The sequence below is a fragment of the Taudactylus pleione genome, unplaced genomic scaffold (assembly GCF_031769625.1).
Source record: "Taudactylus pleione unplaced genomic scaffold, aTauple2 ptg000025l, whole genome shotgun sequence".
Taxonomy (NCBI): Eukaryota; Metazoa; Chordata; class Amphibia; order Anura; family Myobatrachidae; genus Taudactylus; species Taudactylus pleione.
In genome coordinates this window covers 2904092-2927888 of record NW_028284427.1, presented here as the reverse complement: position 1 = coordinate 2927888, position 23797 = coordinate 2904092, and the positions used below count along the sequence as shown (strand labels likewise).

The window sequence follows — 23797 nt, the reverse complement described above, 5'->3', positions numbered from 1 at the left end:
AATGGAACGCCTGCCGTTTTGGGGGCGGCCCCACTAACATCACGAGTGATGTCAGTGGTGAGCTTCTGGCTCTATTAAGAGCCAGAAGCTTACTGGGGCTTGCGGGAACGAGACCCTACCAAAAGGGTCTCGTCGCAAGCCGCGATGGTCGAGACCATCATCTGGCCGTTCGCAATAGCTGTGGGTGAGGAGGCCGCACAAAAAATGTAAAAAAAACGCCCTGATTCAGAGCGAGCGCTCTTTCAGAGCGTCCGGCTCTGAATCAGGCCCTGAGGTCATGAGTTCAATTACCGGCCCTGGCCCATCAGTGTGGAGTTCATTTTTCTCCCCGTGTTTGTGTGGATTACTTCTGGGTGCACCATTTTTCTCCCATACTCCAAAAACATACAGTACTGGTAGATTAATTGGATTATGACAAAAAAAATTAACCCTTGCATGTATGTGAGTTCATGTGATAGGGAAGATAGATTATTTGTAAATCCCACTGGGAACCGGACTGACGTGATTGACTGCAATAATCTCTGTAAAGCACTGTAGAATATGTATACGCTCTATAAATAACTGTTAGTAAATAAACAAGATGATGTCAGTTAATGGCTTTTGGCATTTGCATCATTAAGCATGGTATTAGTGAACAGGCTGTTTTTCATTGCCTATAATGTAACATACAGAGGGATTCAGAAGCAACTGCATTTTCAAGATGTAGTACATCAGCATTTGAAAAAAGAAAGTTACAGTACAAAAACAAATAATTGCGGTCACTATGTAAGAAGGTTGCCATTGCCTTTTCTTTGGTAAGCCATGATAGTAAGAAATTGTTCTCATTTAGGTCAGACCACGCCCTATTTCATTTGCAAAAAGGAATGTCTGGTCAAACTATCTATAATTAAGGCGTCTGGTCTTGTTAGATAGGATAGTGACCAAGGCCTTCAGTAGTTCAAAAGGGTGAATGTTGGGAAACAAGGATAATTATAACGCATTTTCATTTTTAACACAGAATATTTGCATTAGGTAAAGCTACTATACCTGGAATGGTATTGTCCAAAAAAAACGCTATACAGCCTCCCACAAACATTTCTGTAGTTAGAAGCACGGTCAATATCTGATCCAATTCTAGCAAACCTGGAAAATAATGTAAAAGTAATACATATTAAATACAGATCTGCAAACATTTGTGGATCTTGTAGGCACAACACATTTACGGCCTGATTTATAGACGGACACAATACCATTTGTGCACTAGAAGATCTGCTTTGCCACACTGCACATGTAATTGCAGTAATATGTGATCATATTGAGAGCATAACAGAATTATGGCACCTAGAGAGGCAGGCTGGGGCTTTGCACATGCAAGGTCAGTACAATATATAAGATGTCACATCTGTAGCTACACCTCTCAGGGGGCATATATTTCCATAAGAACTGGTGTACAGAAATGTGCTGATGATGATTTTAGCATCCATGTCACAATGTGTATCCTTATTGTGTAAGCATAAATAAAGTGTTGCCCTCCTAAATTAGTAACGTGCACAAAAATACAGACCCACCAAAGGCACTTTATATAACTGGGCAATCTTGGCCTGATTCAGAGTTGTATACTAATGCCATCACAGCCGCGATTCCGCTAGTGTGCGGTAATAAGCAAATGCCCCAATGGCAAGGATTGTATTGAGACGCCCACCTGTGGCAGATCCAAGTACCTGCATACAAAGACGCAGCATCAGTTGCAGATCAGTCAATTATCGCAGTTCTGAGTAAGGCTACTCCGAATGGCCGCGGGAATTGAGATGCCAGAACCATTTTCACTGCAAACAGGATCGCAGATGCAGGCTGTGACAAGCCCCAAAAAAGGTCACGACACGTCTGCGTTCTTTGCTGCCACTCCACGTTACCTTCTCTGATTGTCAATTACGCTACGAGTAAAAAGTCGCTGCGAGAAACTATGGTAATGTACCTTAAACGCTCAACTAAGTAAATATCGGCATTGTGTACAACTCTGCATCAGGCCCTAGTCCAGCAAGAATCTTCTTTACCGACATAGTATAAACAGGAAATATATGAATAATAATTAAAGAAAAAAACCTTAATAGACCTTCATTTTATGGAGTTGTGATCCAAATATAATTGTTTTCAATGAGGTTCAGTTGTTTGTGATTGGCTGACTGTCCTGATGAATTCAGTTCGGTGTCATTTTGCGCTTCTTCAGGAAAGAAGTTAAATAAAATGAAGAAACAAGTGTATTTATTTCAGTAACATGTACGTTAACCCTGTGTGTGCCTGTTCATTTTTTCTCTTACAGCTGTTGTGTAACTTCAGTGGGAGGGCACTGTTATTTTTTTCCACAGTCCCAGGCAGTTGATGATGATAATTGGCATGTGTTGTCCTCTTTTCTAGCAGTAATATCAGAGTGTAATGTGCAAATTTGTATTTCCTCTCATCTGTTGTAGCTTTAGTTAATGCCACAAGTCGATTACTAGTGGGCACTTTATTTACACTTAAGGTGCCCACACACATACCGATGTGCTCACAATCCGATTTCTTGTCCAATTTCCTCATGAACTTTCACGGGAGCTTCCTTGCTGTCGTGATCACGATTTTGGAAAAAAGACACCCAATCTGTTTTACGATCTCACGATCTATCAGATCGTACGCATCGTGAGATTGGCTATAGCAAATCGTGAGTTCAAAAAAAAAAAAAAAACAGGCTCTTGACTATTGGTGGGAAATTTAAATTGCCATAACAATGGGAGGGGCTATCTAGGGAGTATAAAAAGCAGGCACCCTTTAAAATCTGTGTACATTCTGCTCTGCTACTAGATGAGGCTAGGTGTACTCCTGCTGAATCCTGTACATGGCTACTGTGCTCTTTGTATTTGGCTTGCCTTTTACAAAGTTCATTGTACCTGCAAGTGTGTGCTACCTACCTGCATTCTATCCTGTTCCTGAATTCTTATAACTTATCTAAATGTATGTAATGCATCCGTATATATTTAATTTTGTTTCCCTACATCTCTTTGGCTGCTATTTTCTATATCTCATACCTATTGCACAGAACCTTTGGATCTATGCAAGATTTATCATCCGTTCCTATTCATCAAAGGGAGGTACACAGTATTTAGGGTTAATATTAGGTTTGGTTATATTCCCACCAATTGTCAGCTAGATGTAGTTGGGAGTCTTCCAACAGGTCAGCCGGTATTGTGTACACTATTACTGGTGTTATAAGTCTATGCAAAGACTAATGCAAGTGCTTTGATTCATTTACATTTGTGGATCAATAACACTGTTCTTTACCATCTTTTGGGGACTTCTCATTGTATTCAATTACTGCACATCGGTGCATGGATGTTTAACACTTGCTATTGGAGAACATTTTAGACTCATTTTAATTAATTTTTGTTTTTACCTTTTTTAATTTTATAAATTTTTTTATTCATTCAGATATCTGTGGCACAATCTGACCAACATACACGGTCCTCGCACAGTTCAGTTAACCAGTTGTTTGGATATTTATTATCAATTGCATTAATCTATTTGTTACATTTGTGAATCAATGTTTTTACACATATCTTATCATATAATAAATTAATTATTTTGGTTTATCTGCTTGCGCTTTCTTCCATTGTCATTTCTGTCTCCTTCTTTAGGGGTTAGCCACCCTTTAGAGATCTGCATACAGATACCAATTTTTATCATACTTAAAGTCACAGCGCCTGAATGTGTTGTATTTACATCATACTTGCCTACTCTCCCGGGAGTCGCAGGAGGCTCACGATTTTTCGGGTAACCCCCCCACACCCCCGAAAGAGTAGGCAAATCTCCCGCATCCCGCCCACTTCCTAGTGAAGTGGGCAGGATGGGGAGATTTTCTGAGATGTTTGCTGGTCCGTACGTTGGGGGCGGGGCTAAATTACGTGAATTGTGTCATTTAGCCCCGCCCTCTCCTTGCGGACCGGCGAATCGTGAAGGGGACGGGGCCTAATGACGTCTAATATCTGGCCCCGCCCCCTAAAGATGAGAGAAGCAGCTGCTCCCGGAAAGGTTCCCTGCAGTCGGTAAGTATGGATGACATATTCTCTGTACATAGTGGCATCACTATGCATGGTGTTATCTGGCGCAGTAGTGTGCACAAAAGGGGGAGGTCTTGTATATGTGAAGTCGCGCCCCCTGGTTTGTCACTTTTGGGGGCTTGGCTGAGTGTCAAGCCTCCATTCCCGCAACTCTGCTATTTTGGCGTTAACCAGTAAGGCCCACATCAGTGTGTAAAATTATTGCTGCTATGTAAATAAACAATATTGTTAATATAGCTCATAGCAACCCATCAACTTCTGTCATTTTTTCTAGCACAGCTTGTAAAATGGCAGTTACAATCTGATTGGTTTGTATGGGAAACTTCTCCACTTTATTTCTCTCTAAAATTTGATAAATCTCCCCCATGATTTTTTAAAATATGGGGCAGGATGCATCTATCATTGCATTTTGCATGTGATGCTTCCCACCATTGATCACAAGCATAGTGGTGTTTAGTAACACTGTATGCTTGTACAATTGTGGCTAAAATCGCTAAGGACAACTCTCCTGATAAGAGCTGTCCTTTGCAATATAAGGACTTTATGACCCTGGAGTCCTTCCGGGCATGCGTGTCTGCCGGCCAGCGTATTTGCAAGCCGAGGGGTACACTGGGAGGGATCCGATTGAATTCATCTCAGGGACTATGTGGAAAGAAGCCCATAGTCTTCTATTAGGCAATGTCATCTATAGATGGCGTTGCCTGTCCAGTCCATGCTCCAGAAATTTTCACTTTCCTGAGCTTAGTGCATATGTGGAATGCATTCTCAGTGGATTGACCGCATATTTGTTGTTGATGCATCCTGCCCAAGTTGAGTTACAACTATGCCACTAATTATTGACATACATCCCCACCATATCTTGTCTGACAAACATATCCATTTGAGAGCCCGAATCAAGGGAATGTAGTGAAAAATTCCGACAAGTTGGCAATCATGCTGTTATTATTACTAAAAGCAGTACATAATGAATGGTCTCAACTTTACACATGGTTTGATTCAGAGTTGGGAATAGAATAAGAAATAGCAAGTAACTGTACTTTAGCAAACCATGTTGCAATGTAAGGGGTGCAAATACATGCAGATGGGTCCACATACAACTAGCCTCCTGGCGCGTTAAACAGCCCTTCTAGTCGTGCCATGCTGTGGCATGACTCAGTAGCGACGACCGTCTTTCGTGCATCTTTTTACCTTCAAATGCGTCTTCTTCGCACATGAATGCAAAGAGATAGCACAAGCAGCTTCTGCTGATTAAAATTATATGCAGCATGCTTATGTTCCCTGGACCTGATTCAGACCCGTTCGCTCGATGTGGCCGCTCGCTCCCAGCGTATGGAAATTCAGCTAAGTGACGTCAAGGCAGACGCTCGCACGGCAAGGCATAAGCACGCCTACTATGTCTTGGTGACTGATCTCTTTGTGTTTACAGACGCCCACCAGCCTGTCTTTAGCCGTCCCCTAGTGTACGTCATCTTCAGGAAGTTTATACAACCATCGGTATATCAGGTTCCATCGGATCTGACCGCAGCACTTGTGGTTGACTGTACCCTACCGCAAGCACTGCGGGCACTTCAGTGTATTGTTCAACCAGGTGACGTGTACTATGACGTTGCCTGTTAAATATGCACGCCCCAGAAATGGCGTGAAAACACTCTGGCACGCAAGAGTCCGCAACTACACTCCCCCGTTACTACTGCCCTGCCCCTGTTACCACCCACAAACGGCCTCTCCTGTTACTCATTCCACTGGGCTGTCTTTGCAAGGCGAGCGAGCAAAATCCGATCGCTTGTACGAGTTTGCGCATGCGCACTGTGAACTACACGCATGCGCACATTAGCGAACATCGTCTGCAACAAGCGGCCGCTTGCTAGCGAGCGGGTCTGAATCAGGGCCTCTGTGCGTTCAGCCACTGACACTGTAACGTATCATTTTGCATGCAGATACACCCACACTCGCTCAGAGAACATAGGCATGCTAGTATTTATTCACTATTAGCTATTTAGATTTAGACCATGTCAATGATGTCAATTATTATTAACTAAGAATTTATTATTATCAATTAGTAGCACAAATCAGCTAGATCCTTAATATGTGTTATGTGTATGTATATATGTTATAGGTTACATGTTAGGAGGACCTACAGGATATACCATCCAGGATTTAAAGGCTTTCATATAAACATAATAACCCAAGGATAACTTGGGGACTAAAGTACATCAAAATGAGTCTGATTCCAATTACAAGTGATATTGTGCGAGTCGCCGGGCTTAAAAGGGAATGAGGAGAGGAGATAGAGTATCAGCACTATCCTGAAGAAGCCTGCGAGGCGAAACTAGTTGATTGCGGAACAACCAATCACACGCTGCTGAAGCTTAGCATGGTTCAGTCTATCGGCATCCTATCCATCACCCCAGCCTGAACGGGGCACAGAACAAGACGGCCAGCGGGAGGATTATCGGGGGGAGCCCCTCCTAACCAGGACCCGCCACCATAGACCCACGGGGGTGAGTATGTCAGAGACGCATACCTGCACCTACATATTTGAAGCAAGTACTTTGTGGATTTTGATTCATGCAGCATATTGCCTTTATTTATAAAGACTTTTTGTTCGTTGGAAGCAAACATATTGCAGATAGTGGGGCAGATGTATGAAGCTCTGGAAAGTGATAAAGTGCAGAGTGATAAACGACCAACCAATCAGCTCACAACTGTCATGTTACAGGCTGTGTTTGAAAAATGAGAGGTGGGAGCGGATTGGTTGGTCATTTATCACTCTGCACTTTATCACTTTCCACAGCTTCATACATCTGCCCCAGTGACTCCTGCAGTGTACTACCATTTTTTTCATTATTATTTATTACACCTTTAAATACAGATGTATGTTGTTTTGTCAATTGTGAGTTAAGTATATCGGTACTAGGAATAATCGCATTCATTTATTATAACCTTTTTTCGCTACACTGTGTTTTACATAAATAAAGAATATTTCTTGATTTGAAAGTGTAGACTGTATTTTCTACCTATCACTATAAGAATATACCATTAGAGCCTAAAGAATTGTCTGAAGTAAGCGCTGAGAACATACCGTGTGGTTTTTCAACATAAGCATGCTACATATAATTTTAATCAGCAGAAGCTGCTTGTGCTATCTATTCGTTGTGCGAATAAGATGCATTTGAAGGTAAAAAGATGCTCTGCGCTACTGAATCTCATTGAGCTCCCGCATTATGTGGTGCATGGAGGATAGATGTATGTGGGCACATCTGTACATTTTTTTGCATGCAGGGTATATACTGGATGCATTTGCATGTAGCTCACAAATTCTGGACAGCTTTATTTTTACACATTTAGATGTCAGTTTGGACACGCCACACCCAAATCTAAATCTCTCTGCACTTTTTTCATCTGCCCCATCTGTAGTCCAGGCGGATTTGGCCACCGGGAAACTGGGACAGTTCCCGCTGGGCCACCAACCATCAATGGATTACACAGGGTCGGGCCAATAAATAAATGCCATGATCGGAGCTCAGCTCCGATTAGGCAGCACTGGGTGCTTCTGCGCAGAAACCCATTATACAGTGTAGGGGTGGGTCCTTACTACGGCAGCCACGGCTGCATGGGAAGAGGACCACGCGGTCTGCACAGACAGAAGCTCTAACTGCAACTACAGTAATGTGCAGAGGTAGGGAGCTCAGGGATCCAACTGCAGTGATACCAAGGCTGGAGCATTGAACTCACAGAGCAGTGCTGTATACCGCTCAGTGTGTGGCTGATAGCACAGCTTAAGCGGAAGGGTAAAATGAGATCTTTGCAACTGTCCTGTCACTATGCCTTTTGAAACAATTAGATCTTACAGTTACTAGCTATAACCTACAGCACGTATAATAAGTTATAACACAGACATTATACTACTGCAACAATCTGCTCACCAGCCTCTCACCGACTACATACGATAGCACATACGTTGGTAACGCCTGGCATGCATGACTATTCCTGCAAAGGATCGCTCTGTCGGTAAAAGCGGCCCTTTTCGATGGAGGGCCAACAGTTAAAGCAGACTTTAAAGAACTCACTTTTTGCACTTGATCATTGGACTTGAAGGACTTGGGCTTTTTTTCATTATAGGGGTGAAAGCAATTAGGTGCAAAATCCATGCATCCGTGTGTAAGACTTATGGTTCAAAAATGTGCGATTCTGGGGTGAGAACGGGCCGTGAGGGGGCGAATTGTCATGCTGATGCCGGCATTTCCATGTTGTTCCAACTGCAATTTGCCCCCTTTGTGGATAATTGGATTGGCCCCTTATTTATATAATCATTACTGGGTTAGGATTGCTGTGGATTGCGTCCTTTCCTCTGAGCCACACCATATCAACACTTTCTTTGCCACATCATAATCAGCTACTCATGATTCCCCTCATGAGCTTCATAATAAATTCTGTCTCATTGCAATGTGCTGGGATTTGAGCTAGTCCCAATAAATTCATATTCAATATTATTATATACTACTAACATTGTGTATGAACCAATCCTACGGAGTTCATATTTGACTTACGATATACTACTAACATTGTATGAGCCAATCCCATGGAGTCCATATTCAATATTACCAGTGGTGGCTCCTACCTTATTTCTGCGGGGGGGTGGCCTGGGCTGTAGTCCAAACCCCCTGACGGCTGTGTGCAGTCCTAGTTATTCACTGTGCATGCGCATACAAAGAAGGAAAGAAAGCCACATATTAAAGACTCATGCGCAGGTAACAGCATTGGCTAGGGGCTGCAGAGCAAGAAGCTGAATAAGGCTGCCGTGATAAAAGCAGAAGTGCTTCTTGTTGGAAGCGCTTTCTGATAATGATAGTCCGGAGTGGCAGTCCCAGGGGGAGGAGACACTTAGCCCTAGACTGCCTTTCTTACGTGTGATTAGCAGAAGTGCTTCTTATTGGAAGCGCTTTCTGATAATGATAGTCCGGAGTGGCAGTCCCAGGGGGAGGAGACACTTAGCCCTAGACTGCCTTTCTTACGTGTGATTAGAAGAAGTGCTTCTTATTGGAAGAGCTTTCTGATAATGATAGTCCGAAGTGGCAGTCCCAGGGGGAGGAGACACTTAGCCCTAGAGTGCCTTTCTTACGTGTGATTAGCAGAAGTGCTTCTTATTGGAAGCGCTTTCTGATAATGATAGTCCGAAGTGGCAGTCCCAGGGGGAGGAGACACTTAGCCCTAGACTGCCTTTCTTACGTGTGATTAGCAGAAGTGCTTCTTATTGGAAGCGCTTTCTGATAATGATAGTCCGGAGTGGCAGTCCCAGGGGGAGGAGACACTTAGCCCTAGACTGCCTTTCTTACGTGTGATTAGCAGAAGTGCTTCCAATAGGAAGCGCTTCTGCTTGTAATACGATGCGCTGCTATTTCACATGCAGGAGGACTGTGGGGATCACAGGGGACTGGACCAAAGGATGGCAGGGAGGAGGGGACGTGAGAGGCGTGTGCACTCAGAAGGAAGTCTCGTTCCATATGGGCTGTAGGCAGAGTGATGTAATCTGCAAGAGACAGGTTTTTGTTTACTTAACCAAGAATTAGTTTGACTTACCTGTCTTAATGTAATTAGGATGAGAGTCTAAAAAGTTTGGGAGGACTAATCCAAAAAATAGGGAAAATCCCAAGACAAACAGATTTCTTGATGAGTTCATATCAACAAATTGCAGATTGGATAAGCCAATAGCTGTAATCATGCCTAAAAAGGAATAGAAAAACAATATAACTTTATAGTGATACTGTATGTTTACATGAACAATTAAATGTACTATTCACAGCATGCATAAGTAAAAAAGATCATGTAAAAATTTGTCATGTTGCCACTGCACCCAGGTCCTTTATAAAGCATCTCAATGTACAATGGCCTGTTGCGCACACCAATATAATTGTTATTGGGGGTTAGTACTGATTATTCTCCAACTAGAACCAGTTCAATTTAGGAGAATGTGACTGTTATTCCTGAATAGTGCTAAAAAGTAAAAACACAAATTGTGTGTTTGTGTAATATATATATAAAAAACATTTTTTCCAACAGCCTTATGTCAATGATTTGAAGACCTTAAAAAGAACAGAAATTAGACCGTTACAGAAGAGGCAGAAATATACATGATTGGACTGTGCATTCTGATATTCCGGAACATCTAGCCACCAATACAAGAGTTCAAAGAAAGAAAGGTGGATGTTACAAGTGTATATGATTGATATTAACATGTTCTTTCATCCGCATAATGGCTACAAGTACCACATTCGGCACGTACTTATGTGCAGTAGAACATACGTGGTCTATTTAGTTAATAGTCTCTGTGGACTTTGCTATGTGGGGAAAAACATACGTTCCTTTAAGGAGCGTATGGCCCTACATAAATCGGCCATAAGGGCCGCTTTGAGAGGCAAAGTGTCTGAACAGACTATCGCCAGGCATTTTGCTGAATACAAACAGTCTGTCTAGTTTCAGACATATTATAGACCATGTTCCAGAGGACAAAAGAGTGGTTAATAGACATAAAAAATAGTTGAAACTAGATATCCAAATGGATATACACCTTGGATACATTTAAACCCCCTCACCTTAATGATCATTTAAATTGGACTACTTTTCTGTAGTTCCTCTGGATTTTTCTCCTGATTGTCGGATGTTGGGACGCATATAGCTGCTTAGAGATTTTTGTATGAGTAAGATGGCTTCTTTTCCTTGATAATATATAAAATTTATACCATTCAGCTTTCAATTAACTGTTGTTTAGGTTATGTTTTTTATTGCTTTTGTACTTCTATTTTTCTGTTTATTTTGCAAAGATGGTGGGTGTTTAACTGCACTGTTTATGCTGTGCAGCTATGGTTACCAGGGGAGTGAGCTTGTGTGGGCAGAGCCGGGTACTGGCCGGAAGTCCAGCATGCACAGCTGTCTGCGCCGACAGCTGACCAGCGTATAGCTTTCACGAGGGTGTCTACAAATACCCTTTCCCATAAGGCCAGGGCCCTTTTTCAGGTACACTATCTTATGTCCCTATTTAAAAAATGGGAATGGGGGCGCCAATGCTTCCTCTGGCACAGGGCACCAAAAAGTAAAGTTATGGCTCTGATGATGCTTAATGCTCAATCTAATTGTAAAAAAGTGTTTGCGTGGTAATTTTCATGAGGTTAGCTGCGTTAAGTGAGCACACACACGTTTGTAGCTTTAGTTATTAGTGATCAGTTAGGCTGAATAGACGGAGGCTGCTTTAGTCAGTCTTAGATTCAAACTGTTAGATTATAAGTGTAATTACAATACAGATTTACGCCGGAGTTAAGCTGGAGGATAACAGGAGGAGAACATCCTGAAAGCCAGAACACTTTCTAAAGGACATCAAGCAACATACTTATGTGAATTACCTAATTCACCATCATCTGCTGTATGCATTTCCAGAAAACTCCTTACTGCACTCACTGCTTGGACATAGCAAGTACTTCCCTAACTGCGTGCTGCAATTGTTAATTGATCTTGTTGTTCAAAACACTGACTGTATTCAGCTCTGTACATTGTAATTTTTGTCTTCATACTACTGAAAATCCTTTTTTGTATTGCCTTTTTCCATTGCATCTATCCACTTTATTCAATCTTTATTTTAATAACTAATTCCTGCACCCACTACTCACATACTTCACCTTTGGAGCTGAGCTCATACATTAGCAGCACTGTTCTTTTACTTGTATTTTTGAACATTTAACAACTTTTATCCACACTGTCTCTACATCATACAGCTTTCAGTCCAGTTTTCATCTCGCTCATTACCTCATCCACAGCATGAACACCCTTACTTCAAACACCCCCCTTATTCAGTGTCCACATAATCCTCTACTTTATCCATTCCTATCCTTCCCCTCTTCTCTCCTCCACTTGCTGTTTCCCCTTTATTCTCTCATCAGTCTCCCTTCCCGCCTTTCCTGGTCCTCCACTCTCAACCACCTCCCTTCCTTCATGGCCTTGTTACCCCACCACTAAGCCCCATTCCCTCCTGGTTCTGCCTGTCACCTCCAGGACTGCCAAAAGAAATTCTGGTCCCGGGTACAGCAACATCCCATGGGACCGCAGCATGTTGGTTATGGCTACACCCATTTGTGGGTGGGTCTAGCATGTGAGAAGCACTCACTCACAGGAGCATGGGCATAGCACCCAGCAGCTGGGACTAAAGTATTCACTATTAGGATGGCCGGCAGTCCCATAATAGATACATTTTTAGCTGGATGTATTTAGATGCTAAAATGTAACACAAAAATTAAAGTGCAACTTTTTTATTTTGTACATCTCTCATGTAAATAATACATAAACAATATCTATTTTTTGTTATAGAGATAGATGAATGAAGAACTTAATTTTGACATAACATCACGTCATCTTTGTCACAGCGCGACGTACACCGACTGTCACTTACCGGGTCCGGCGGCGCTGGAGTTTCCCGAGCAGCCAGCGGTGTGTCCCCGGCGCCAGCTGCTCGTGTGTGTGGTGTCCATGGAGGATGGCTGCGGCTCCCCCTGCTGGGCGGCTGGTAAAACTAGAGCGGCTGCGGCTCCTAGGAGCGCACGTGCCAACCTGTAAGGAAATTTAAAGGGCCATGCACATGTAGGGGTGACGTCACAGTAGGCGCCAGTTTCAAACCTGCCTATTTAAGGAAGTCCCTTGGAGCACTCCTGTGCCAGAGTATAGGCTCCATTACCTTACTCCAGCGTTCCTGTGTATATCCTCTAAAAACGTTCCTGACCTTTGGCTTGCCTGTGACTCCGTATTTGCCTATTCTTGGTACTGCGTTATATCTGGTTCTGACCTCGGCTATTCCCTGTGACCTGCTTTTTGTCTGCTCCCTGGTACCGTATTGTCTGTTTGGTCCTGACCTGGCTTGTTGACTATGCTGACCTGTGTGTACAACGCAGCCAAGTCTATATCTTCTTTCGAGGGTCCCTGGTGAAAACCGCCGGCACATTAGACTCTGCGCCTCAGGAATAGGTCACGTCAATTCCCTAAATATGGGCCACATCCATAATCAACCCGAGAGTTGTGACAATCTTATAACACACACATTCCGCTGCTTGTAACCTAACTCACTGCTCCATGCTCCTTCCTCACTATCTACCTATCTGTGTCACCCCTGTCTGTCTGCCCCTCCCCTTTAGAATGTAAGCTCTCACGAGCAGGGCTCTTGTCACTCACGTGTGCTTCTCCTCCTCCTACTTATATTATCATTTACTCCTAAAGGTGCATACACACGATTTTTTGAATGATTATCGTTAAACGATATCGTTTAACGATAATCGTTTGAAAAAATCGTTCACTTTCTGAGTCAAACGATGAACGATTATTGTTCATGCGCGTTCACGTTTGTAGTTCAGTCAGACTTGTCAACTCAACGATTTTCATTAAGTTAATATGCAAAAATCGTTTGTAGTTCATAAAAATCGTTCATTACATTTAGTAAATGAACAACTTTAGTAAACAATTTTAGTTAATTTTTTCAAGGGAAAAAATCGTTTACTAAAATCGTTCATTAACTAAATCGTTGTGTGTGTATGCAGCTTAACTCTTCAATTGGCACCTAGCACTTGGTTGCTGACGGCTGGCTGCTTGTGTTTTGCAGCTATGTTTATAAACCATGTCCTTGTCCTGCATTGTGGTGTATTACTATTAACTGTTTTTCTTGTGTGCACATGTATGTAGTGTGTAAGGTGCTGCGGAACCTTTGTGGTGCAATAATAATAATAAAAATGTGGAAATCAGCCTGTACCTCAAAAAAGTGCAAACTAAACATTGGATAACAGTATAGAAATATATTAGTGGGCTAAAGCAAAGTAATGGGGCTCTTAAAAGATGTCCAATGGCTGATTTATGCATATTTAATAACATAAAAAAAAATATAGAAAACAAGTGTTTTTCAGCAAATTAAATCCTCTAGATGAAATTGGGGTGCATAAAAATGCCTGACGTTTTTTTTTTTTTTTTTGCAATTTAAGCCACTTTTAAACATTTGTTAAAAAGCCGTTATAACACTCACCTGCAAACCTAAACAAAAACCTGTCCCATCAATACAGCACCCCCATACACCTGTCCCACATCAATTAACCCATTCTTCTGCATTTTGAAGAATATCACCTCAAAAATGACGTCATTATTGGCCAATTAATAAAAACGTATCTAGGAGTCTAGGTGACCCTGGGGTTCTGAACCATGTCCTGACATTTTTACCTTAAAATAGGGATTTTCCTAAACTTTTCACCTGCTCTGAGGCTGCAAGAAAAAAATCCTATGGAAAGTTAATGCAGGTTAATTTGTGCAAATAATTGGATAGCAAAAAACTCGCTGCCAGCTGCAATAAGTTGCATTTAGCCACATTAACCTGTGAAAGCAAGTTAACGAGTCTAATTGCATATTCTTCCATGAGTTTATGATAAGAAATATACAATGCAGCACTTAGATAATACAATATCATATATTCAAATGGTGATAATATGAATATCAGAAATTAGTTCTGTGCCGCACCTTCTCTTATACACTAACATACTGTAATCTCCTTCAAGAGATCCCAGTTTCACTTATTTTTGCTCCAAAGAAACAGCTTACCTATTATATCTAAATCATTATACTTGAGCTATTGCACTATACAGAACTATGATACTTTACGGATACTTCCTTATACATAGGGCCATATTCAATATAGGGCGAAAAGTCAGTTATCGGCGATAATTTTTTGCCGATGACGTTATTTTCGTCACTTTCAATTATCCCCAAGTTCAATTACAAAGACTTTTCGCCGGTGCGAAAAGTCTTTGCAAAAAAAACGGGGATAAGTTTTCTCCATGAAATACATGGTGCAAAAAAGTGCAGAATTGGGGTTTTGGGGTGCAGACTTAAAAAGAAAAATAGCCTGCACCCCTGGGAGTGTCCCCTAAAAGTATTATGTGTCAAAGAATTTGTAAAAAAAAGTCCTCAGGACACCCCAAAAAATTGACTTTCACTTTGGGGGTGAAAAAAAAAATATTTTAGGGAATAAAGGCCCTGATTCAGAGCCGGACGCAAGTGGCTGCTCGTTCGCTCCGAGCGATGTTTGCCCAACTGCGCATGCGTACGGATCAAAATATGCATGCGCAAACCACTCAGTGCGGCCGAAAATAGTGTGCTCGCAAAATAGCGAAAGCCTGCTATTTTGACTGACAGAATGAGGCGTATGTGGGTGGTAACAGGGGAAGGTGCTTGAAAACGGGAAGTGGAGATCCGATCGCAGGTGTGCTTAAAGGTCAAAACGGGCGTTTTATGGGTGTGCATATTTAAAACAGCAGCGTCATTGACCACGTCACTGGGTTATTTTATAGCCAGAACAGCTCGCAAAATTGTGGTAGCAAAAACCAACCACAAGAATAGCGAGCAACTCTTACCCTGTTCGATGTACTCGATTAATCTAATAAATAGCAGACATGACGTAGGATGCGAGCGGCCAGGGGGCGTATTTTTCCAAACAACGAACGCAAGTTTTGTTCGCTCGTTCAGACCTAGAGGCGTGAACAGACCGCAAACAGCGAACGGTTCATTTGAATAGCCACCCCTTGTTTTAGAACGAACGACCGCAAATAGCGAGTGGCTCTGAATGAGGGCCAAAGTTTTAAACTAGCGAAATTAATTCAGGGGGGGTTCCCATGTATGCGGCAGGTGTTTTCTAGTATGCAGCTGGTAGCGGCATGTGCTATTTTTAAATGTTTTTAACAATTACTTTAGGGACTTAAAAATATGCTTGCACACATTTTCATGTACCACAAATTTGATGGGCATAGTTATTTAAAAAAAAAAAAAAAAAAGTTAAATGCTATTCTTCACCCCTTCTTCAGAGGCGCATTTATGCACCTGCTGCGGCTGTTTAAAAACCTGACTTTCCTTCAGCAGACCAAAACGGGGGTACCCATAGTGATCCCCCATGTCAGACCAACTTTAGGGGGGTGCCAGGATGATTTCCCGAAAATTGCCAGGACTTTGATACTTTCCTTCCTGCTGGGTCCCGTTTTCGCCGGATCCTAACTGAATACGGGGATAAGCGGGTACGCGCCTGATACTTTCTCCCAGTAAAAAACGACGATGATGGCAAAAAGTCCAAGTTTGGACTTTTCGCCTCAAATTTAATATGGCCCATAGACTCAATACATATACCAGGGGCAAACGCAGAATTTCTAGAGGGGGGTTTCCATATGCTTCATTTACTAGTGTGGCCAACCCATGGAGGGGGCATGATGAGCTATTATAGTCTGGTCTGGTGCCCCAATAGTGTGCTTAGTTCCACGCAGTCCCTTAATGCATGTTGTGGCCGCAGTTCTAGTGACATCATATTATACAATATAGCTATTGTGGTCATGATTTCAGCTGCTGACCTGCAGGGGGATTTCTTGGCAACTGGAACACCCCACGCGTTTGCCTATGTATACAGGCCTGTTGTCCTACTAGAACTCCTAATAATTATCCACCACCTCAGACTCCTTTAGGATAATACTGGCACTATATTCCCTAATAAATTCTTTTTAGTCTATCCGAATGTTCACCAAGATGTACACTTTCTTGTTTTAACATTGACAATATTGGAGAAATTTCAGGCACTACTAGATATCTATTTTCATCATTTTCCATATTAGGTAGCTACTCCTTTTTAGTCTATCACTACCCAAATCATTCTCTCTGCCTCACTCACCCTAAACTTTGATTTAATACCACAGTTTGAAATTAATTGTTATGAACTTACTTAGTACGGTGGCGGACAACAAAGAAAGGACACTCCAACAAACACATGCAGACCAAAAACATCACTCGTTGGTGTTCAACTCTCCAGCAAAGCATACCCGGACGGGCTGTGTCATTTCCCTGTAGGGACGATTTGGCCTATATATTTAGTTGCCAAAGCAAGGCAACTAAAGCCGCTGCCCGCCACCAAAACAAACTAAACCAACTTCACCAGCACCCAAACAAAGCCTCCACAAACAAAAACAGACTGACGTCCATCAAATGTGCTCAGTCAGGCCTAAACAAATGCACATCCTTAAACTGAATCGTGCTATAGACCACAACTCTGCCACCCACTGATAACAAAAACTGAGCCACTGCAGCATTCACGTTCCATCTTGCCTTCTCCATCACCATACACGATTTGCTGGATGCTAATTACAGTGAGGAATTATCGCAGACCAAACCAAAGTACAAAAAGGCCAAATAAAATTGTTTGAAACCTGCATCACACCCTTCCACACAATCCCCACACAGTAACCACATTCACAACAAACATGAAGACAATAACAATGTTAGTGACAAACACAAGCATGGAAACCAGACTGGAGGTATACAAACCAAAAAACCTACTAGGATCTTTTCTGTATTTGTATATTAAATCTACTTGATGCCTCCGTAGGAAAAATTAAAAATCCCTCCAGACCTTTAAAAAGCGAGTAGTTTAAACCTCTGGTTAACATGCTGAAAAAGCGCTAGCAACCACCTTACCCGGTCGCACATAACGATGAAAAGCCCCAGATTTCCACCGGTCCAGCGCCTGAATCTCTGACAGTGAAAAACCCGGAGGCCGCGGCAGAAGTGGCAGGCCCACTTTGAAATTAATGAATGCCATATTCATGCAAAGGGAAGTCGAGAGCCGCAAAACACCATTTCAACACCTGACCAAATTAGTACTTTATAACTGGGGATCCATCTGCAAGCGCGAGCCAGACTATCCCATGCTCAGGATGCCACTCCAAATATGCATGCGCTAAATACACCGGGCAGATCCGGCTGTCCAGACATTTCCTCAAAGATATCCAATGACTCCAGTCTTGGAATGACGTATTTTGCACAACAGAACATCACCGTCGCACAATACGTCCCGATGAAGAGCCTACACAGCATCAGACACCGGCGCCACTAACGAGAAATGCACCATGAAGAGCCATTGCAAGGGCCAATTTAAACAAACAAACCTTAAATGTCGACTAACACATACCTTCGACTGCCATCAATAGATGTGGCAACAAATTAATATCAATGAGATGCCGGCGATCATCTTGAACCGGCCCTTGCCCATCCCATAAGTGCCCTAGCTACTAGAAAAATTTGTGTGGGATCAGGCTGGCCAAACAGGCTAGAGAAGAAAGCTACCCCCACCATACATTTACTCATGGCTGATAAGGAACGATGCGCAACATAATAGGACCAGATAAAAGAGTGCATCAATTGTCGGTGTTCCCGGGCGAAAGGCAATACTGTTCCCACTCATGCCAAGCAGCTTCGTATGAACATATAGTCTTAGAAGCAACAAATCACCTTGCTGTATCCTCCAGTCTGGGTCTGATGACCTGCTAGACATAAGTGGGACAATCATCACCTACCAGTTCTGCCTGCGGCGCCAACTCTCTAAATTTGACCCAGTGAAACCTAGAAAGGTCATCCGCAATGGTATTATTGACTCCAGGGACATGCTTATCCTGAAAACTGCCAGCAAGAAGGACGCTCGCCGATGGTTAACAGCCTGAATTACACCAAGGTTGACGCATCAAAATACTATGCTAGAGTTATGGAGACGCTCACCCCTCCATAGCTATATAGCCACTAATATCGGGAAAAGCTCAACCAGAAGTAAGTTCCTGGTCAAACCTTCCCTGACCCATGCCGACGGCCAAGGAGCAGCCGTCTAAGTAACCCCCAAAACCAGATGACCTTGCGGCATCTGTAAAAAGCTGTAAGTCCCTATTGCTGCGCTCTGACTGCGACCAAATGCTGACCCCATTAAAATTAGATAGAAAAACGGACCAGACATGCAGATAATGTTTTATTTCTGTGGACAAATGTAGGAAATAATGTGGTTTACACAAACCCAACGTGGCTTTTTCCAATTTGCGACAGACTTTACTCATAAGAATTACCCTACAAGTGAAGTTAAATAGCCCGAAAATAGATTGCGCGTGACGCTGCGTCACGTTCCCCGCCTGCAGCCCTGATGCAATGGCAACCCTCAACTTATCCACTTTATCAGCTGGAAGCAGACGGTAACCCTCTTCGGTGTCAAATTCTATACCCAAAAAGGAAAGCCGCATAACTGTACCCTCTGTTTTGTCATGTGCAATGGAGACACCTAGATGCCTGTACCGAAAATAGCAAATGCCGGGCCAATAGAGAGGAAGTCGTCCAGGTAGTGAACCAGACCCATTTCCATTGTGCTGGCAGAAACACACCAATGTAGGAATTTGCTGAAACATTCGAAAAAGGAACAGGAGATGGGCAAATATATTTCTATGAAGTACTCCTCCTGCAACTGAAATCCCAGAAAACGGAAAGAATTTGGATGTAGGGGCAAAAGACAGAAAGTAGACTCAACATCTATCTACACAAGTAAAACCGCGCCGCTAAAAGAACGAACATGGTCAACCGCACCGTCAAAAGACTGATACGTTACATTAGCCAATTCATCTGGGATGGCGTCACTTACAGAGCTGACTTAGGGGAAAGATGCTGAATCAGCCAATATTTACCCTGTGCCTTCTTCGGAACCACACCGACCGGAGAAAACACAAAGTCCACCAAAGGAGGCAAAGCAAAAAGGGGGACTATCCACCCTAACTCAACCTCCTTTAAAACTTTTCACGAACTACGTGAGGCAACTCAAAAGCGAACCACAAATTCCAAGTTTTACCCTACGATATTTTGACTTCTAATAGGAAGATGAAATCCTTCCAAAAACCCGGCGCACAGACAATCCGCCTCACTTCTATCTGGGTACATGGCCAACAATTTTAACAACAGTGCGATGCGGATCGGGGATAGTGCCTTAACTAGCTCCACCACCACTTGTTGGCCTACCAGAAGGGGTTGCTTCACTGGCCCTGCTGCAATATTTTGCTGAATGCTGTCCCCCGCAACGGAGGCAAATGTGCTGAAAGCGACACAACGTACCAAGCTTGCAGAAGCCCATTGAAAGCATAACAATGACTCTGCCTCCCTTCCGTTCGGAAAGCGAGTGCTAACCCGGGCCGTACGCGCTGCTGCCAAGGGTGCGTATCCCGAAAATGGCTGTTTAACCTCCTGCCAAACCTCAACATCCTTGCATCGAAAATCTATGATGGCCAATCCCGATTGTTCCTTCCGAAATTCTTCAACATAGATACGGCACATGGGCCCTTTATTAAGGCAAGACATCCCATGAATCATGTGCAAATATTTAAGAACAATAGGGTGCTCTGCCAGTCTAGTATCCAAATAGCAGGCAAAAAATTTAGACATCCCCGCGAGCCAATTAGTATAAGACCGAAAAAACTTCCTCCTCAATGCCCCCTTTTCGCTTAGCCGCTCTAAGTTCTTGGACAGGAGTGTGAAAGCATCTACATATTTCCCTTTAATAATACGATCCTGTACATGCTTACGCAAGCCGTGCAGTATAGCTTTAGCGTCACACTGTACGACACCCCCTTTAGGCTGTGTATCGGCCTCCGAACTGCAAGACGAGTCCAAGTTGGACTTACGAGACCTGCGCCGAGACTTAAGTATCGCCCGCTTTGCTCGTCTAGGCGCAGCCTCAGAAGAAGAGGACGCATCGTCAGAAGAAGGAGGGAGAACTAGTTGCTTTAGCAGTAACCGCCCCTACTACCAAATTACTTGAAATCCCAGTTGGGTCACTGCCCGCCTGCACCACTGCTCGATCTATCTGGTCATTGGAAGTCATACCGACAGCAACAGAAGAGGAGTAACAGGCACAGAATCCGCTACTACAGCCAAAGGGTGGAAGCTAGTGGCGGGACCTGAAAAACCCTGCAAACCTAAAGCGCACAAAGGCTGTACCGTCAGAGAGGCTAACGCTTCCTGCAACTGTGTAGAAGACTACTGAACCACTGTGGGCCCAGACGCATTAGACAACTGTACCGCCAATAATGGTGTCAGAGTGTCCGTCAAGGCCACTAACGCACTAGCAGCAGAGAATGGGTCCGGGTCATAGCCCCTGCATGCGAACCAAATGCTAAAGTGGGGGACAACACTGTATTTGCACTGGATGTGACTATGGAGCGAGGGAAAACTGTTGCACTACGGGTGCAACATTACTAAACGAAAGTCGCCATGGAAAAATGCACAATTGGCGCAAATGCGCCCATCTAACACACTACACTAAAGGAGGAGCAGTAGCATTTGCCAGCAAAGTTGGCCCCTTAGCAAAAGCAGCTTGCACAGAAGCTACTACCTCACTGTATAAGGGGGCAGCGCAACCGGACTGGCTGCGTGAAGCCCCTTAAACACGCCTGTTATGCAGCAGCAGGCTGCCCCAACACTGTGGGCCCAGTCTGAAGTGGAGGCTGCAGCACATAAATAAACAGGTATCCACTAAAGCCCAGCGCTGCTTGGCCACGCCCCCTCACCATCTCTGTCCCCCCGGGAGATAGTGAAAATAGCCGCTTTACCATGCCCGCACTGCCGAGTACTGCAGGCGCTGACAGGGGAGGGAACCACCGCTGCACCTATCTGGACAGGACCCTGACCAGCAGCGGGGGTCAGCGGAAGCACCGCCGACCCCGCATTTGCTGTGCCTGGGGCCACCTTCTGAAGGTCATGGAGGGACGCGCCCGTAGCAGCCGCGTAGGCCGCTTCTCTCAAACGCAGGTGGCGAGACAGAGCCCGTCACCACTGCTCGTTACCGCCGGGTGCCAGGGCAGCCATAGATGCCTCCAGCCCCAGCAGCATGGTCCTGGCCTGTGAACCACATCGCAACTCGGGACACATGACCCTGCGCTGCTGCCCTCCTTTGGGATTAGAAACTGAGCATAATGAAAGCAAATGTGAGGGATGACAGGGAGAACAAAAGAAAGAAAAGGGGAAAAGATAAATAAAGGGAATGAAGAAAATAAATAACTAGAATAGGATTAGGAGACGTAGAATATGATAGCAGGGTGAGGAAAAAGAATAGGAAAGAGACAAAAGAAAGTTTTAAGCAAGAAAGCAGAGAATGTACTCAGTGTAATAAACAAAAGCACAGACCACTTCCCTGACTCCTAGGCTGGAAATTTCCAGAATCAAAGAGACCGATTTCCTGGTGTTCCAGCCCTAATATTAGAACAAATACTCTTCCCCCCCCCCCCCCCCCCCCACACCAAGAACCCTATAGGCTAACTCTAAATGCCTGACACCAACAACACAAGATTATTAAAGGTATCCTGCTACTACAAACATGGGGTTTAACCTGTCTCAATCAGATTGCTGTTGCCTTACGCTGTTCTTAAAACGCAACAAGCACCAGTGTATGAAGCAATTTTTATATATCCGACGGCGTGTCAAATCCAAGATGGCTCTGGCAAGGCACTCTGCATGCAGCACTAAGAGGATGGTAACCTGTGGAGGTGGATTATAATAAGTATGTGGAATGGGTCAAGGGAATTAGGCCACAGGAACTGATGTGAAGGGGTTAATGTGCATGCCACATGCTTGTGTTTCCTTTTAAAGGTTCAGTTCCTACCAATAGAATGGTGTTTAGAAGCTAGAAATCACCTATTTTTTTTAATAGTCTATTTGTGGATTTTCTGACAATTTTGTAATAGATTTTCAATTCGACTGTTAGTAAATGAGAGAATCCTGTAGTAGTTTATATGAAAGTATCGATGTTTGATCGATGGTCGATTTTGGGGATTAATTCATCAGTGCACTGCTGAACGCAGATTCACGATTATCGGGAATCTGCATGTGCGCAGGAACCATTCTAGAATGGGTCCTGCTCAATCGCACGCAAGCCCTTGAATGCCTCTGCCTGATTTAAGGGGTGGTGCGGGGACGGCCGACGTTTTCCAGGAGTGGCCAGAACAGAGACTGAGTGGACGTATGCAGTCTTCTGGGCTCGCAAGCCAGCCAGCCTGAGTAAGCTGGGGCTTACTCAGCTGTCCGGCGCCATCCACCATCGCGACCATCAACCACCAGTAGCCGCAATGGTGATCCCAGCCTGCAGTGCTGGTGTCATACACCTCCTGCTGCATGTGCATTATTGCCTGCACGCACAGCTTTGCAATGGAGATCTTTGCTGAATCAGGCCCTTGGTTGGGATTTGGTTTTATAGTCGATATTTGTAGTCGATTTTGCCTTTAGTAAATCCCTGATTTACAAATCACACAGAACATCACCTATAAATACACCAAAAAGCTAAAATCGATCTTTGGTAAATATACCCCCAGGTATCATATTCCAAGTTCTTTCTCACTGACCTATTTCTGCTTACATTGTAACCATTGTCACACATCTTTTGAAATCATCAAGAATTACAGTATGTGTAAATGTGACAATCAAAATACACAGAGAATACAGTTTTTATAATCACATGTCACATCTTTAGAGCACTTACCATACACTTTATTCTATCAATATTTCATTGATGTCAAACTATTTATTTTAAATTTGAATTAATAAAAGTTATTTTTTATGACATCTTTTTCTTAGTGCATCACAATCAGACAATTTTTCTTTCCCTGTATATTAGATATCAGTAGTGAATACACTTCAACATAATAGCACAGGAACAGATGCTATTTCCATGAGGACACATGATGGTCTGGTAGCTGCTGTGGAATCTGCACCTTGGGAGTGATTACAGACACTCCCAGTTTGTATGCAGAACAAAACAGACAGTAGCTCTGACTGACAATAGATACTGTAATCCATAGATTACCCACTTCCCCCTTTTTCTCTCCCCTGTT

The 23797-nt window shown here is 43.4% G+C and overlaps 1 protein-coding gene across 2 annotated transcripts in view; it reads right to left on the bottom strand.

Moving 5' to 3' along the window:
* The window catches only part of SLC23A1 (solute carrier family 23 member 1), a 218426-nt gene that overhangs the window by 24974 nt on the left and 169655 nt on the right, over positions 1-23797 (bottom strand). For both annotated transcript variants that reach the window (XM_088451118.1, XM_088451126.1), the window contains exons 12-13: positions 9651-9794; positions 1027-1122 (exon numbers count right to left, since the gene is read on the bottom strand). In XM_088451118.1, the coding sequence (XP_088307244.1) occupies positions 1027-1122; positions 9651-9794 (240 nt within the window). The remainder of the gene's footprint in view (positions 1-1026; positions 1123-9650; positions 9795-23797) is intronic.